The 14,285-nt window shown below is 26.1% G+C and overlaps 1 protein-coding gene and 1 pseudogene across 1 annotated transcript; both read left to right on the top strand.

Moving 5' to 3' along the window:
• Positions 1–1,363: 1,363 nt before the first annotated feature.
• Positions 1,364–10,588, top strand: LOC132930899 (importin-4-like). Its single transcript, XM_060997010.1, has 19 exons — positions 1,364–1,569; positions 1,682–1,854; positions 1,949–2,123; positions 2,193–2,378; positions 2,436–2,693; positions 3,076–3,258; positions 3,989–4,207; positions 4,265–4,529; positions 4,601–4,717; positions 4,798–5,057; positions 5,124–5,223; positions 5,532–5,610; positions 5,692–5,843; positions 6,706–6,890; positions 7,636–7,803; positions 7,871–8,079; positions 9,471–9,603; positions 9,924–10,104; positions 10,228–10,588. Exons 1-19 carry the CDS (start codon positions 1,495–1,497, stop codon positions 10,338–10,340), a joined length of 3,231 nt encoding a protein of 1,076 aa, XP_060852993.1. The 5' UTR covers positions 1,364–1,494; the 3' UTR covers positions 10,341–10,588.
• Positions 10,589–11,967: 1,379 nt separating this feature from the next.
• Positions 11,968–13,955, top strand: LOC132926036 (uncharacterized; annotated as a pseudogene).
• The last annotated feature ends 330 nt before the right edge of the window (positions 13,956–14,285 follow it).

Below are 14,285 nucleotides of genomic sequence, written 5' to 3'. Positions count from 1 at the left end.
TTCATCCGACGAAGTGTCATCAGTGGGTGGCTTCTTCACTCAAGATTTTCCTCCTGTAATATTATAGCCTATATTCTTATTGTGCCTTGTGTACAGATTGTATATATATTAATAAAGAAAAAAAAAAAAAAAACATTCATCCTGTAAATCATACATCCATTTATCTATACTATATACTATATAATAATTATTTTTATTAATATATAAAATGATAGTGTTTGTTTGTATGCTCGGGATAAACTCCAAAACTACTTATTCAATTGTCGTGCAGTTTTTTTTTAAATTATAGAAGAAAGAGGACATCACAGAGAATGAGATAGGCATAAATTTAGTCCGATAAAATTAATAAATAATTATTTATTATTAATTAAAATTAATGTATAAATTGTATACCTAAATATTTTATTATGATGGCCAACGGGTTTCCAGCTACCTGTAACCTGACCTTTTTTCTTTTGTGTGTGTTTTATCGGCGAGTATAATATACTATATATATTAATAATTGTTCTGAGATATGAAAATTCCACGTTATTTCAACAATTTTATTATTATTGGTTTATAATATATTAGGTACTAGCATGTCTGTTTATATAGTGGTTTAGTGTTTAGTTAGGAAAAACCACTCGAAGAGACGGGTTCGTTGGTACATAATGTTAGTTGCGGCCCAAGACCGGAAGCGCATTTGTAGGTGCTCAAAAAATTGTAAAAACTTACGATGTTTTAGTAAAAATTGTTTTTTTATAATAACGGCGTGTAATAATTACATTTCTTTATAATAATAAATTGTTATATATTTAAGTTACACTTTTAAGGGCGCCATAATATCTTGGGCCGGCACTATATAATGTTTCACTTATATTAAAATGTTAGTTATTTAATTGATTCATACTAATATATAAAATGTTAGCGTTTGTTTGTAGGTTTGGGATAAACTCCGAAACTACTTATTCAATCGTCGTGCAGTTTTTTTAAATTAACTATTTATTTTTATAGAATCTATAATATAGATGCATGATTTAGAAATAATCCATAAGACAATTAATTATGATGGTATTTCGTGCATTTTGATAAAAAAAAAAAATGATGAAGTGTCTCGAGCGTTCCTTTTAAAAATAATAGTAGGGGTACGCTAAAATTTCTGAAAAAATAGTTGGGGTACTCCGTCCCTCCTCAAGTCGAGCACTGTTTATATTATACATTTTGTTGCTCCACTTGGAATTAAAAAAAAATTAAGCCCCCATTTTTAGATTATTAATTTATGAACTTATGTTGGTACCAAAATTCCATTATAATAAGGTTGGTAGATCTACTTTATTTATCAAAATTAACCAATTCGCTGTAAAAATGGCAATTGATAACAACGTACCGCGCCATGTGTTTTTCTTTAATCATTCCTTTCATTTTTCTTTTTCTCACGGGAACTTGATTTCCATGTGACTTTTATTTTAATTTCAATTATTAACTTTGTAAAAGCTTTTTGATTTAATAAGTAAAATGTTTGTGAATATCTCTGAAATGGAGCGTATTTTAACGCGCTTATTAGAGCCGGATAATGAAGTTATAAAACAGGTAAAGATCTTGTACAATATGATTTAATCACAGATTAGATAAAATTGAAAAAATTAACAATTTCATTTATTCTGTTGCTCATTTTAAATTTTAAATTATTAAATTAATATAGGCCACCGATGAATTGACATTAGCGTTAAAAAATCCTCAAACATACGTCACTCTTTGTACAGTGATTAGTTCTAGTAAAAATGACAAATTAAAGGAATATGCAGCTCTTGTATTAAGGAAAAAATTGTACAAACGTAATGCATGGATGAATTTATCTCAAGAACTTCGTGAACAGTAAGTTTAATTTTTATTTATAGTTTGTTACCACATTATAATATTATATATACATTTTTTTAAATATTTAAATATTCATGTTGAAACATTATAGAATCAAACAATTTTTGTTGAAAACAATTATTGATGAACCTAGTATTGAAGTTAAAAAGCATATTCTTCAACTTATTGCTGTATTGGCTAAACATGAATTAATGAGAGGTAACTGGAATGAGTTATTTGCTTTTATTGAATCGTGTATTAAAAGCAACAATATAAATGAAAGAGAGGTATTTAAAATAAAATTATAAATTAAACTATTGTACATATTTCAAGTTTGTTATTGTTTTAATTAATAGTTTGGTTCATTTGTAATTAAACATTTATCTGATTACATTCCCCAAATGTTTGAGTCCCATATAACAACATTTGTGGATTATTTTATTCAAACATTGAACAGTGCTGAAGATTGTACTTCCCTTGCAGTTTATAATACTATTTCTTCAATGAATAACATTATAGAATTATCTATTCAAGTTCCTCAGGTATGCATAGTAACTTAATAATAAATGACAATATTTAAAAAAAATAATATATTTTAGGTTATTCAAGCTTATTCACAATCTGTACCCCGTGTGTTAGAAGTTATACTTGCCTTGTCAACAACAAATCCAGATCATGCATGTGATTGTTTTGAATTACTTGGATCAATGTGTGAATTTTCTATTCAGGCATTATTACCACATATAAAACCAATTGTTCAAGTTTCTGCCCAATTAGCTGGTAATACAAATATAGATGAAACTTTAAGATGTAATGGTATAAATTTAATTTCAACTATTATCCGTAGTAAGAAGAAGGTAAGTTATTTTTTTATATAAAATATAAAATGAATTACTATTATAGTTAGAACAACAAATATATCATATATTATATTATCACTGTTTCTTTAAAAAATTATATTTTACATAATATTACTTTTATCTTGGTCATAATTTCAAGTTCATAAATTATATTTTTATCTTAAAAAAAGTAATATCTTAAATGTATTTAATATTTATATAAAATAAAAATAATTGTGTGTATATAACTTAATTTTAATTTGTATGTTAGTTTATTATAGACTTGAATATATTCATAATTAACTTTAATTTAAAATATGATCTAGTTGTTAATTAAAATTTAGTTATAAAGTACTTTTAAAATATGTTAAATAAAACATTTTTTGATTCTTATTTATAGGTTTTAGTAAAATTGAATTTATTGAATCCTGTGATTGAATTAATGTTCAACATTTTAAGTGAAGAAACTGATGATGATACTTGGTTCTTAGAGGAATATGCTTTAAACCCAATGAGTGCTGCCGGTGAATGTATGGCGGCAATTGCTGATGAATTATCTGCTTCCACTTTTATGCCTATATTGGTAAGTGGTTTCATAGAAAAACTTCACATCAAATGCGACTTTATTAGAGTGTGCTCAGGGTAACTGTTTTTATTCAAATCAATGGTTCATAAAATATATAAAAGTTCTGTAATTATTATAATTTTAAAATTATTTATAACTGCGACTTGGTGAGCTATGATCGAATTGCTTTTGATGTGAAACACACTATATAAAGTAATACATATCATTGTAAAATCAGTGCATTCATTGTACATAATGTAAAATGTCAATATTTTAAGATAGTTAGAGGTTAGAGAAAGATAATATTTTACATTGCCATCCGTATCATCTTTGCAACACAGATGATTATTCATTTGTTTAGTGACTCAAATTTTATTTTTCAAAATATAATCAAATTTATGTTAAATAATACTCTATCCAGTACAAGAATACACTGCTGCTTTCAAAAATTAATTTTTCTGCAACATCCCACCATAGTAGAGCCAGTCTTAATGGTAGGGTGTTGAGTGAGGATGCACAGAATTGACATATTCTCTCGCTGAACAGAGTACATATAAGAGTTGTTTTGCCATTTCTAAATATTTAATTTGTATATATTTTATCCTTATATTATTATTAATATTTAACTAGCTGTTGAAAATACTGGTATTTTTTTTTTGCTTTTATTTAAATGCCTATGTGTAAATAAAACAATTATGCATACACATAATATATTTAGTTGAATTTTATTTTATTGTATTGTATTTAGATAAAATTGATTGATACAGCATATACTACACAAGATCCTAATGCTCTTAGAGCATCTTATACTACAATGGCTTTTGTGTCAGATGGCTGTTCTGAATACCTAAAAAAGAATTATCTTAAACAATTTGTAACAGCTATTAAACTGGGATTAAATAGTTCAAATGAAACGGTTAAATCTGCAGCTATGTATGCTTTAGGAGAAGTTTCTCAATATGTTCAAGTTAGTAAATTAAATTTTTTATTTAATCGAATCAATATTAAGAATTGTTTAATTTAGCCTCAAGTCAGTACTTACGCAGCAGAAATACTACCAGAATTAATGAAAATGTTCAAAGAAAAGTTAATTATTGAATATACTAAGCCAGAATGTAGTTCTGAAGTGCGTATGATTTTTTATGCACTTGATAAATTTATTGATAGTATGGAAGGCGGAATTGATGAATACTTACCAGAAATGATTGCTATTGTATTGGATATTATAAGAAACGAACAGTGTTGTATTGAACTAAAAGACAAAGCAATTACTATCATGTGTAGCATTGGTACTCACTTTTTTAATTTTAAAATAAATTAATTTTATTAAATATTCATATTAAAAAATTTATATCTTTAGTTAAGTCTGGAGGTGATGCTACAGCTCCTTACTTTATCCCAATCATGGAAATTCTTGATGCTTATTTGAAACCTGGAATAGATGAAAAACTGGAAACTTTACAGATAATGGTTATTCGTAAGTAATATTTAATAATTATTTATCTCATTTAATGATAAAAAATTTATTTTAAACATGTGTTTTATTATAAAATTTAGAATTGTTGTCTGAATTTGCGGCTGCTCTTGATCCAAAAGTATTTGAACCCTATTTGGATATTAGTTTAAAATGTGGTTTGGCTTTATTGCAAGAAGCAAAGGAGGATCAACCTGAGGTCCGGGCAGTATGTTATGGACTTTTTAGTTCTATAGCTAGAGTATCTATTAATCATTTAATACCATACATTGATCTTGTAATGCAACATGTTTTGAAAAGTTTGGACAATAGCTTGATTGCTGATAATAGTTTTAATCTGGAGGTATAAAACTATTTTATTTCTTAAAAAAAAATAATTTTTTTTATAGAAATATATTTAAATTTTCAGAAGAAAAAATTTAATGCTTATAGTAGCGATGACGAAGATGATGATGATAAAGATGAATCTCTAACTGATGGTGGCAGTGATGATGCAGATAGTGATGACTGTGAGTAACTACACTATTTTTTATAATTTGTTTACATCATAGACTTTATACTAATAGATGGGACATGCGGGTGGTTGATGTGGTCTTTCTTAACTGTGTACTGTACTAATAGTACTCGGTGTGAGTATTGATAAGGCGCATGGTTGTAATGATTGTACAATCACATAGTTCTTGTGCGCATGCGCGTGGTGTATTACCTTGATCAACGCTCTCATGTGTGGACGCTGGAACTACTACCATGTACTGTCTATTAGTATAAGGTCTATGGTTTACATTCATAATTCATTTAATTATTTATTTTGTATCAGTTGCCTATGTTGATGCACATGTTATGGAAGAAAAAGATAATGCTTGTCAAACAATTGCTCAAATTGCTCAAAGCACTGGGTATTTATTATTAATTATATACATATTATAATTAGTTATCTTATTTGACTTTGTAATCTTATCTATTTACGTTTAAATTAGAGATCAATTTCTTCCCTATTTAAATAATAGCTTTGAAGTGGTATCAAAGTTATTAGAAGAAGATGATGAAGACACAATTGATTCTGTACTTGAATTATATGGGCAAATTTGTATATATTTTTCAAAAGTACCGAATAACTGCGGCCAAGAGTGTAAGTTTGTTTTATAATTATAATTTATATTTTTAAAATCTATTTTACAATGAATTGCTTTTATGTATGTATTCTTAATGTATTATGTATAGAATGTAAATGTAAATAATAGGCATTTGATATTTTAATTTTAGTTTTTATAATATAATTTATTATTATACAACAGATAATTAATTTTTATGTTTATAAATTAAATGAGCACAAAACAACAATAAGTTATAAAGTATATTAAAGTCCAAAAAAATGGTGTAGATGTTTACCTTGTTAATCAAATTATTCAATTAGTTACAAATAATTGATAAAAGCTATTATTATATGATGTTATTATATTTAGCTGACTGTAATTATCTATCTTGTCCACTCAAAAATGTTCCATTTAACACATTAATTTATCATTTTTTGAATTATGTTCTCAAATTATTATTACTCCATCTTATGTTTTTTTCATTATTTGTTTATTACTTTGTGTAACTTTAATTTCAATGCATTATACATTAGACACTGTAAAATGTTAATGTTAATTCTTAAAATCTTACAAAATTCACAAAAATGAATAAATGATGTATTGAATTTCCTGTGCCACTTCCAACTTATGTTCAATTATACCCATGAGATAAAATAATATAATTTAAAATAGGTAATTCATTAGACATATTAAACTCCTCAATATCTCCAAAACAAATTGTTTCATAGAACTTTTGCTATATCTATAGACAATTATTTAACTTATAAAAAAAAAAAAATTTTCTTATAGGAAAAACAAATTGTATTGTTGTATGAAAATAAAATGGAGATTTTTACAATCTTTATAATGAATTTATCAAGATTAAAATGAATATTTTAATGTAATATATTTATTTAGCTTTAGAAAAAGCTTTGGAAACTTATTTGAAGTATGGAGAGAAAAAAATACAAGAAGATGGATTTCCGGCTTTGGATTCAATATACCTAGATGTATTAGCTGATATGTTGAAAGAAATTAAAACTAAGATGATAAAATATGCTGAACCAATTATGTTGCTTGCTAAATCTATTTTATCATTAAAAGTAAGATTTTTAAGTGTTAAGTTATTTTTAATATAAACTAAATATTTTTTACTTTAAATTAATATTTAAATAAATGTTATTGACTAGCCAAATTACTAGGTAAAGCTAAGTTTTACTAATTGTATTAATTATTTGAGTAAAAGCTGAAATGTATTATTTGTGCTTTAATTGAAAATATTTAATATTAATCTAGGATGTACAAATTATGAAGATAAAAGTAGATTACCCATAACAAAAAACTGATATAATTTTTACTAATAATTAAAATTGTAAAAAAGAATACCAAATTATTAATATACGGTGTATATTATGAAACCAAATTATTGATATTCATTTAAAAGATTTATTGTTCCTTATTTGAGTGATGTGTTCTATTGTAGCATCTAATACTACATACTACATTTGATTAAGGATCTATAAGATATGTGTGTACACTCATTTATAATTAAATGTAATATATTTCTTAATTTGTAATTATTAGTTAAAATTCTCATTAGTTTTCTGTTATGGATCAATCTGCTTTTATTGTTATGATTTGAATATTATAGGTTGTTAAAAATTGTTTAAGTAAAAAACCGATAGGACTTATACTAATGGTATAATTATTATGTTTTTTAGTTTTTCTCTATACGATTTGTAAATCCTAGCATTAACTAGAAAAACCTAGTCTTGGCTTATGATCAAACTTTGTTGTAAACACAATTATATATATATGTATAAAATTTATATGTTTAACTAATTTCAGATAGGGGATGGAAATAATCCTGGCGAGTTGGATGAACTAGATAGTGAAAATGATACATTACCTATAGAATATGCAGGCAATGTTGTCTCGAATTTAAGTTATGTTCTTCCACCACAAGTTTTTACAGAGTATTTTATATCTTTGGTGCCTTTGTTAAAAAAATTAATGGTAAATTTAGTAATTAATTATTTTGTCTAATTTGTATAAATGTAAACAAAATAATATTTTTTTCTAGTCAAAAGATTCAACTGAATTATTACGAGCTGCCGGGTTAGCTATAACTGGGGAATCGGCCAAAGGCTTAGGAGATAATGCTAGTGGTTTGTGTGAAGTTATGTTTTCACTTGTAATACCACTTGTTGAAGATGAAGATGATACTGTGAGGAATAATGCTGTATTTGCATTAGGAGAAATAGCGTTTTACGGCAAAGAATCTGTGTACAAGTTAGTATTTAAATTTAATTATGCTTTTTATATTTTCAGTCTGGGAGTAGTAGTATCAGTGTTCCTTAATATTTTCTGGTTTATCCTGCATGATTAAATATTTAAAGTATTAAGAGGACAACACACGGGGGGGTTGTATTGTTTCTAATTAGTCTTACAAATGTTTAAAAGGGCAAATTTTTGTTTAGTAGAGCCGATTTTATGTGCTTAACTTAAATATTAGAGTGAAATATCCTAATATCAAACCTAAAGGTAAGACATATCTCAGTTTTCTTGTTGGTTGTTTATCGTATTTTAATTAATAACACGTTGACTTCGTACTGACACCAATTGGCGTCATCAGGATCGTTCAGCATACGTTTGACGTCCAATATATATTAAAAATAAATGGTTTTTTGTTTCATATGTGCGTGATAATACCTAATCTATCCTATATTATTTTATTATTATTTAGCATGTTTTAAAATATGTGTTCATATACCGTTTGGACGTATGACCATATAAGAGCAGTTTATTTATGTTATTTTTAGGAGACTTGTTTTTGTCTTATTAGACCTATTTTCTGGTTTTTTTTTACTATGTGTTCAATTCTCAATTTTTCAACAAATTATCAGCATAGCTTTATTATTATTTTCGATTTGTTTATTTTCAGGTGGCTGACTTCACCTGCTTTTATTAATAATAATTAAAAATAATTTTTTTTCATAATTTTTGTAATGCTTGTATTTTTTTCATTTAATTTTATATACTTCCATTGAATTTCTAAAAAAAAGTTAATCATAATGCATTAATGCCAATTGGTGTACATGTGCAGTGTATTGAAAAAAAAATGCATTAACGTTAATGATGTCAATTGAAGTCATAAAAACTCAGGTTTAAAATAAAAAAGTTACAATTAAGTAACATACATACAGGGTGAGAGCTGCAAACAGAAATGCAATCAACTTGTTTTGAGTATATAATATAGTAATATTTGTACCATACGGCATACAATACTGGCGAGAGAACTTAGATAATGTTCTTATCTTTGTAATCAAAGATAATAGGTTATTTCCCTCAAATATTTAAGCTAAGCATACAAAATTGATTCTACTGAACAAAAATTTGCCATGTTGCACGTTTGTAAGATAAAGACAACACATTTGGTTGTGGCGTCCTCTTAAAACAATGAACTTACATTATTTTCATTCTATTGACCTTATTTATTGAATAATATTGTTGTAATACAATTCATTACAAAAAATATTAATTAATTCTTAATTAAAAAGTTTTATTATTTATTTTTATTGGTAATAAGAAATTAACTTTTATCATACTACTTCTACTGGGCTAACATACTGTTATAAATAACAATAATTAAAAATAATATTTTGTTTTCTATAATAATTTAGGTATTATCCAATAATATTAAATACATTTTCACAAGTGGTTACTAAAGAACAACGATCAAAAGTATTAGACAACGTTTATGGAGCATTAGCACGTATGATAATTACTAACATTGAAGGAATTCCTCTTGATCATGTAAATATTTCCAATTCAAAATCTCAACGTAACACTTATATTTATTTATTTGTGTCTATGTTCAGTAGTTAGATTTACATTTTAATATTGAAAGTTTGAATTCAATTCTTATTGAAATACCTATAGTTGGCGGGTATTTTATTTTAATAATTAATGACTAAATACCAATATTAAATATTAAATGCTATACAATTTATGTGGTATAATTTTATAGTTTTTCGCAATTTATGGAATTTAAAAAACTAGTCTGTTGTTTTTTAGTGAAAATTGCAAATGCTTACGTTTCTTATAAAAAATATTAATGTATTCATTTTTCTAAGGTGGTACCTGTTATGATAAATTACCTTCCGTTACATGAAGACTTTGTTGAAAACTTAACTGTGTTTAAGTGTTTGGTATATTTATTTGAAGTCGGCAATCAATATATGGTTTCCTTGTTAGAACCTGTGATTAAAGCATCATTGGCTACATTAAGTGATAAAAGAAAATGTTATGAAGATGGTAATAAACAAAATATTATTTAAATTAAAAAAGCTATAAAATTAATTATACATGTTGAAGAAATGTATTATTTTCAATTATTATAAGTAATTAATTATAATTAAAAATTTTATTTATTTTTAGATGTGAAAGAAGAAATTATTAAACTTTTGCGCATGTACAAGAGAGATTTTCCAGATAAATGCTTGTCATTGACACTTCCTGAAAATTTATCTAAATTACTTAATGAAATATAATTTTAATAAAAATTAAATGCAATTGTTATTGATATTATATTTTTTTTTATTATTTTGCTTTTAACTAAAAATAGTTATGATTTCAAAAACTATTTATTCCATTATATCGATTATTATTTCTCATATCTTATGTATTTTTTTTTTTTAATGCTTATTTAATTAAAACAGTTTGTTGAATTAAAAATTGTAATTTATTAAGTAAACAATAATTTGAATATTTCCTAAATATATGTTTTTAATAATACAAATGTTTTCCATTGTTCCAATAATTACCATTAATATTATTTACTACGATAAATAATAATTTATCTACCTTGATCATTATCATAGGTTTAGTTTCAATTTTTTATATTTTTTTAATATTATTTATTTTAAATTATAATGTGGAATGCATAGCTTAAGTATGAAATTAATCGAAATATATTTTTTCGAAAGCACTGAATTGGATTTGATGTAGGATAATTTATATAGATTAACCAATATGAAATTTTTGAGATGCCAAAATTATGAGATTACAGCATTTTTCAATGTAACCTGGAAGGACAAAAAACAAATTGTTCACCAACTGCTTATATAATCAGTTTCTATACATTATATAATTTACAAAATATTTTAAATATTTTTTAAATCTATAAATATTTGATATTTTCTACTTTTTTTTATAAATATCAATAAAATGTTGCTGGGTAAAAATTTTTGAAAAGTTTATAAATGGTTCCTCCTTCCTCATAAGTTAAGCTGTAAATTTACTTTAAGTTGTTCTACCTAATAAAAAAAATAAGTTAACTGGATATTCATTTAACATTTTATGAGTGTTGAAGTTCAAATTTTTACAAAATTGCATGCACATATATATAAATATATTATGTAATATATAAAATATATATCAAACTTTTTAAAATTGTCTACGCGTTATGAATTTATGGTGGTTATGATCAGGACTGTATACAAGTTACTACAGAAGGAAAAATATTGATGTGGAAGTAGCCATCTCCTGTCACCTTCCCAAACAATATTTGAACAATTTTCTGACTACTGAGTATATTTTGTATTTAAACCATAAATATAATATAGGTACTTAATATATTATTTTCTAACTTTTTTCTACATAGTTTTTTTATATAGGTATATTGGTATATGGGTACTTAAAAAAAAGGAAGTGGGACTAATTTGTTAAATAAAAATATATTATATTATCTTTAAAAGAAAATAATACAATATATTTCAATTTCCTTTATAGCATATAACGTGGGATAGTTAAAACCGTAACTAAAAGTAAAAATCATCTAGGGGAGTGATCCAATGAAAAAAAAAAATGTTTTTAGTTAAAAATGTATAATTATTCTTGATACAATAATCAATATTTACTGCTGAAATTATTCTACCTACTTTATAAAACATTTCTAGGGGAATGTAGCTTGGATCATGCATTCATGCAGCCACAGGCCACATCAGCCATGTCGCCATGCTAATTATGTACCTATTTAAATAGTTAGGTAATGATTCTTAAAAATAGAATAATTAGGATTTTAGACCCGGTGTAAAGTCTTGGCTTTATTTGGTTAATTTTAAAATTACTTGATTAATTTTATATTTTTTAGTTTTAATAAATACAAATAATTGTTTCATTACAAAATTACCCAAGGAAGATATTTCCTCTACATTGAGCAATAGCCAATAATATACTTATTATTTGGTCATTAAAATAATGTGGCCGTGATTTTATACGTGTTTACGTATCTACATTGTCATATTTTATAGTAATATTCAAATCCGTGAATTTAACGTTTATGGTATAAAATAGAAATGTATAATAATATAACATATTATTACGTAGGTACCTAATACCTATGCCATACGTCATTAGCTCTGCTCTTTAGCTCTTCCATAATCCATATCACACATAATCGTCACTTTCCATGACGGATATACTTTGTTTAATATTTTACCGCCCATTTGAGTTATTTAGTATTATCGCAATTGTTTGCATACTTTTTTATGGATTTGTTTACAGACCACACTAAACATATGTGTCCCTGGGGGCTACCTAACGTCCTAACGTATTGAATTAACTCAAAACTAATTTTTAGGTTTCGTTAAGAGGTACTGATTTAATTTACGGAACCCATGTAAAATTACTCTGCTCGGCGAAATAGTTCTAAAGAGGACTATGGCTAGGGCACTATAGATATAGTGCCTTAGTGTGGGCCAGTAGTCAGCTGTATCCACAGATATATAATTATATAAACATGTTTATATATCTGTAGCTGTATCATCAAATGAGCCTTGTGACTTGTTTCACAATTTTCTCGGTTTGCAGAATGATACAAATAATAAAAAAGAAGAAAAAATGTCTTCAGTGTTTCAAACCTTTGGATTTATAAATCTGTCATGTTTTGTCTAAAACCGCGAACTTTTATGGGTAACTAGTACCTATTGAATACCGGAATAAAAATCACCGGAAAAAAAATCCCCAAAGCTATTTAGTATTTAAATAATAATAATAAAAATAATAATATTATCTTTATACCTATATTATTAATTAATATATATATATATATATATATATATATCATTAAAATATGCAATATAAACGTAGTATTAGATATCGAAGTTTTCATGATCCGAACGAACCTCAAAATATCAAAGAAATTGTTATTGATGGTATAAATTTTTTTTTAATCCTATACTTAACAAATTATATCTATTTTATTACAGGTGAATGGGCATTATTGGGTAGTAATAGACTATTATTGAGGGATAATGGTCCAGAGGCATCTGAAAGGATACTTATATTTACAACAGATGAACACTTGCAACTGCTTTCAGAATCAGATACTTGGTATTTAGACGGGAATTTCGGACTGTCTCCAAAGTTTTTCCTACAGTTATATGTTATACGGGCAAAAAAAATAGTGTATTTGTAACTTCGATTTACTGTATTTTACAAAGGAAAACTAAAAATACATACGTAGAAATGTTTCAAATTATAATGGATGAATGTGTTGAACGAAATTTATACCCTGACCCCAAATGTTTACATCTCGATTTTGAAAGCGCAGTTATTGAAGCAGCTAAAGAAGTAATTGGTGTCCATATTGATATAAAAGGCTGCTTCTATCACTTATGTGTTATGTCAATCGACGTTCAGGAAAGTACAAGAATTGGGCTTTGCTACAAAATACCATAAGGATGAAGAGTTTCGAAAACAATGTGGAATGATTGATGCACTTGCATTCCTTCCATTGCACCTCGTAGAAGATGGAATGAAATATTTAAAAAATAGTTTACCTGAAAATCTTATGGATTTATTAGATTATTTTGATTCGTATTATGTAAATGGCAAGTATCGAAGAATTGGAAACGACCAAAATAACACGAGGTTTCGAAAACTGCCACCAATGTTCCCACCAGCTGTGTGGAATGTAAATAAAACCACCCTCAACGACTGCCACAGAACCAACAACATCATTGAATGGTGGAATAATAGGTTTTCCAAACTAGTTGGTCAAAAACATCCTACAATATGGAAACTACGAAATTGACGCCGATCGAGCACAGTTAGCATTGGATGCTTTAGGTGAACCAAGACGTACAAAAAGAAGACAAAATTAAACAATAAATATCCGCTTGAAAGAGTTAGTTATAAGTAGGGCTGGGATTTTAATGCTCTAAAAAACCCCGAAAAATGCCCTAAAAAAAATGCTTTTATGATCTACAAATTTTTTTATTTCTAATAATTTTAGTATAAATTACAATAAAAAGTTTTAAAAAATGCATTATAAAATATTATGTCTAAATTCTTGTGCAAACGCACGCAGTCGACTCGCTGTCGAACATTTTACTTTTGGCATTTTTATATTAAATTATCAAAAAAAAATTAACTAGAGTAATAAAACGGTGTTAACGACGACAAAACTCGTACTGAACTACTGAACGTCGAAC

Source organism: Rhopalosiphum padi, chromosome 1 (assembly GCF_020882245.1).
Source record: "Rhopalosiphum padi isolate XX-2018 chromosome 1, ASM2088224v1, whole genome shotgun sequence".
In the NCBI taxonomy this organism is placed as follows: Eukaryota; Metazoa; Arthropoda; class Insecta; order Hemiptera; family Aphididae; genus Rhopalosiphum; species Rhopalosiphum padi.
This window is presented reverse-complemented; position numbering and strand designations above follow the sequence as displayed.

What these genes read in the sequence shown, in the direction of transcription:
- LOC132930899 (XM_060997010.1), top strand. Translation starts at nt 1,495, where the DNA reads ATGTTTGTGAATATCTCTGAAATGGAGCGTATTTTAACGCGCTTATTA. An exon ending in TACTATCATGTGTAGCATTG is followed by an intron (nt 4,530 to 4,600) that starts GTACTCACTTTT and finishes TTATATCTTTAG; the next exon opens with TTAAGTCTGGAGGTGATGCT. An exon ending in AAGGAATTCCTCTTGATCAT is followed by an intron (nt 9,604 to 9,923) that starts GTAAATATTTCC and finishes CATTTTTCTAAG; the next exon opens with GTGGTACCTGTTATGATAAA.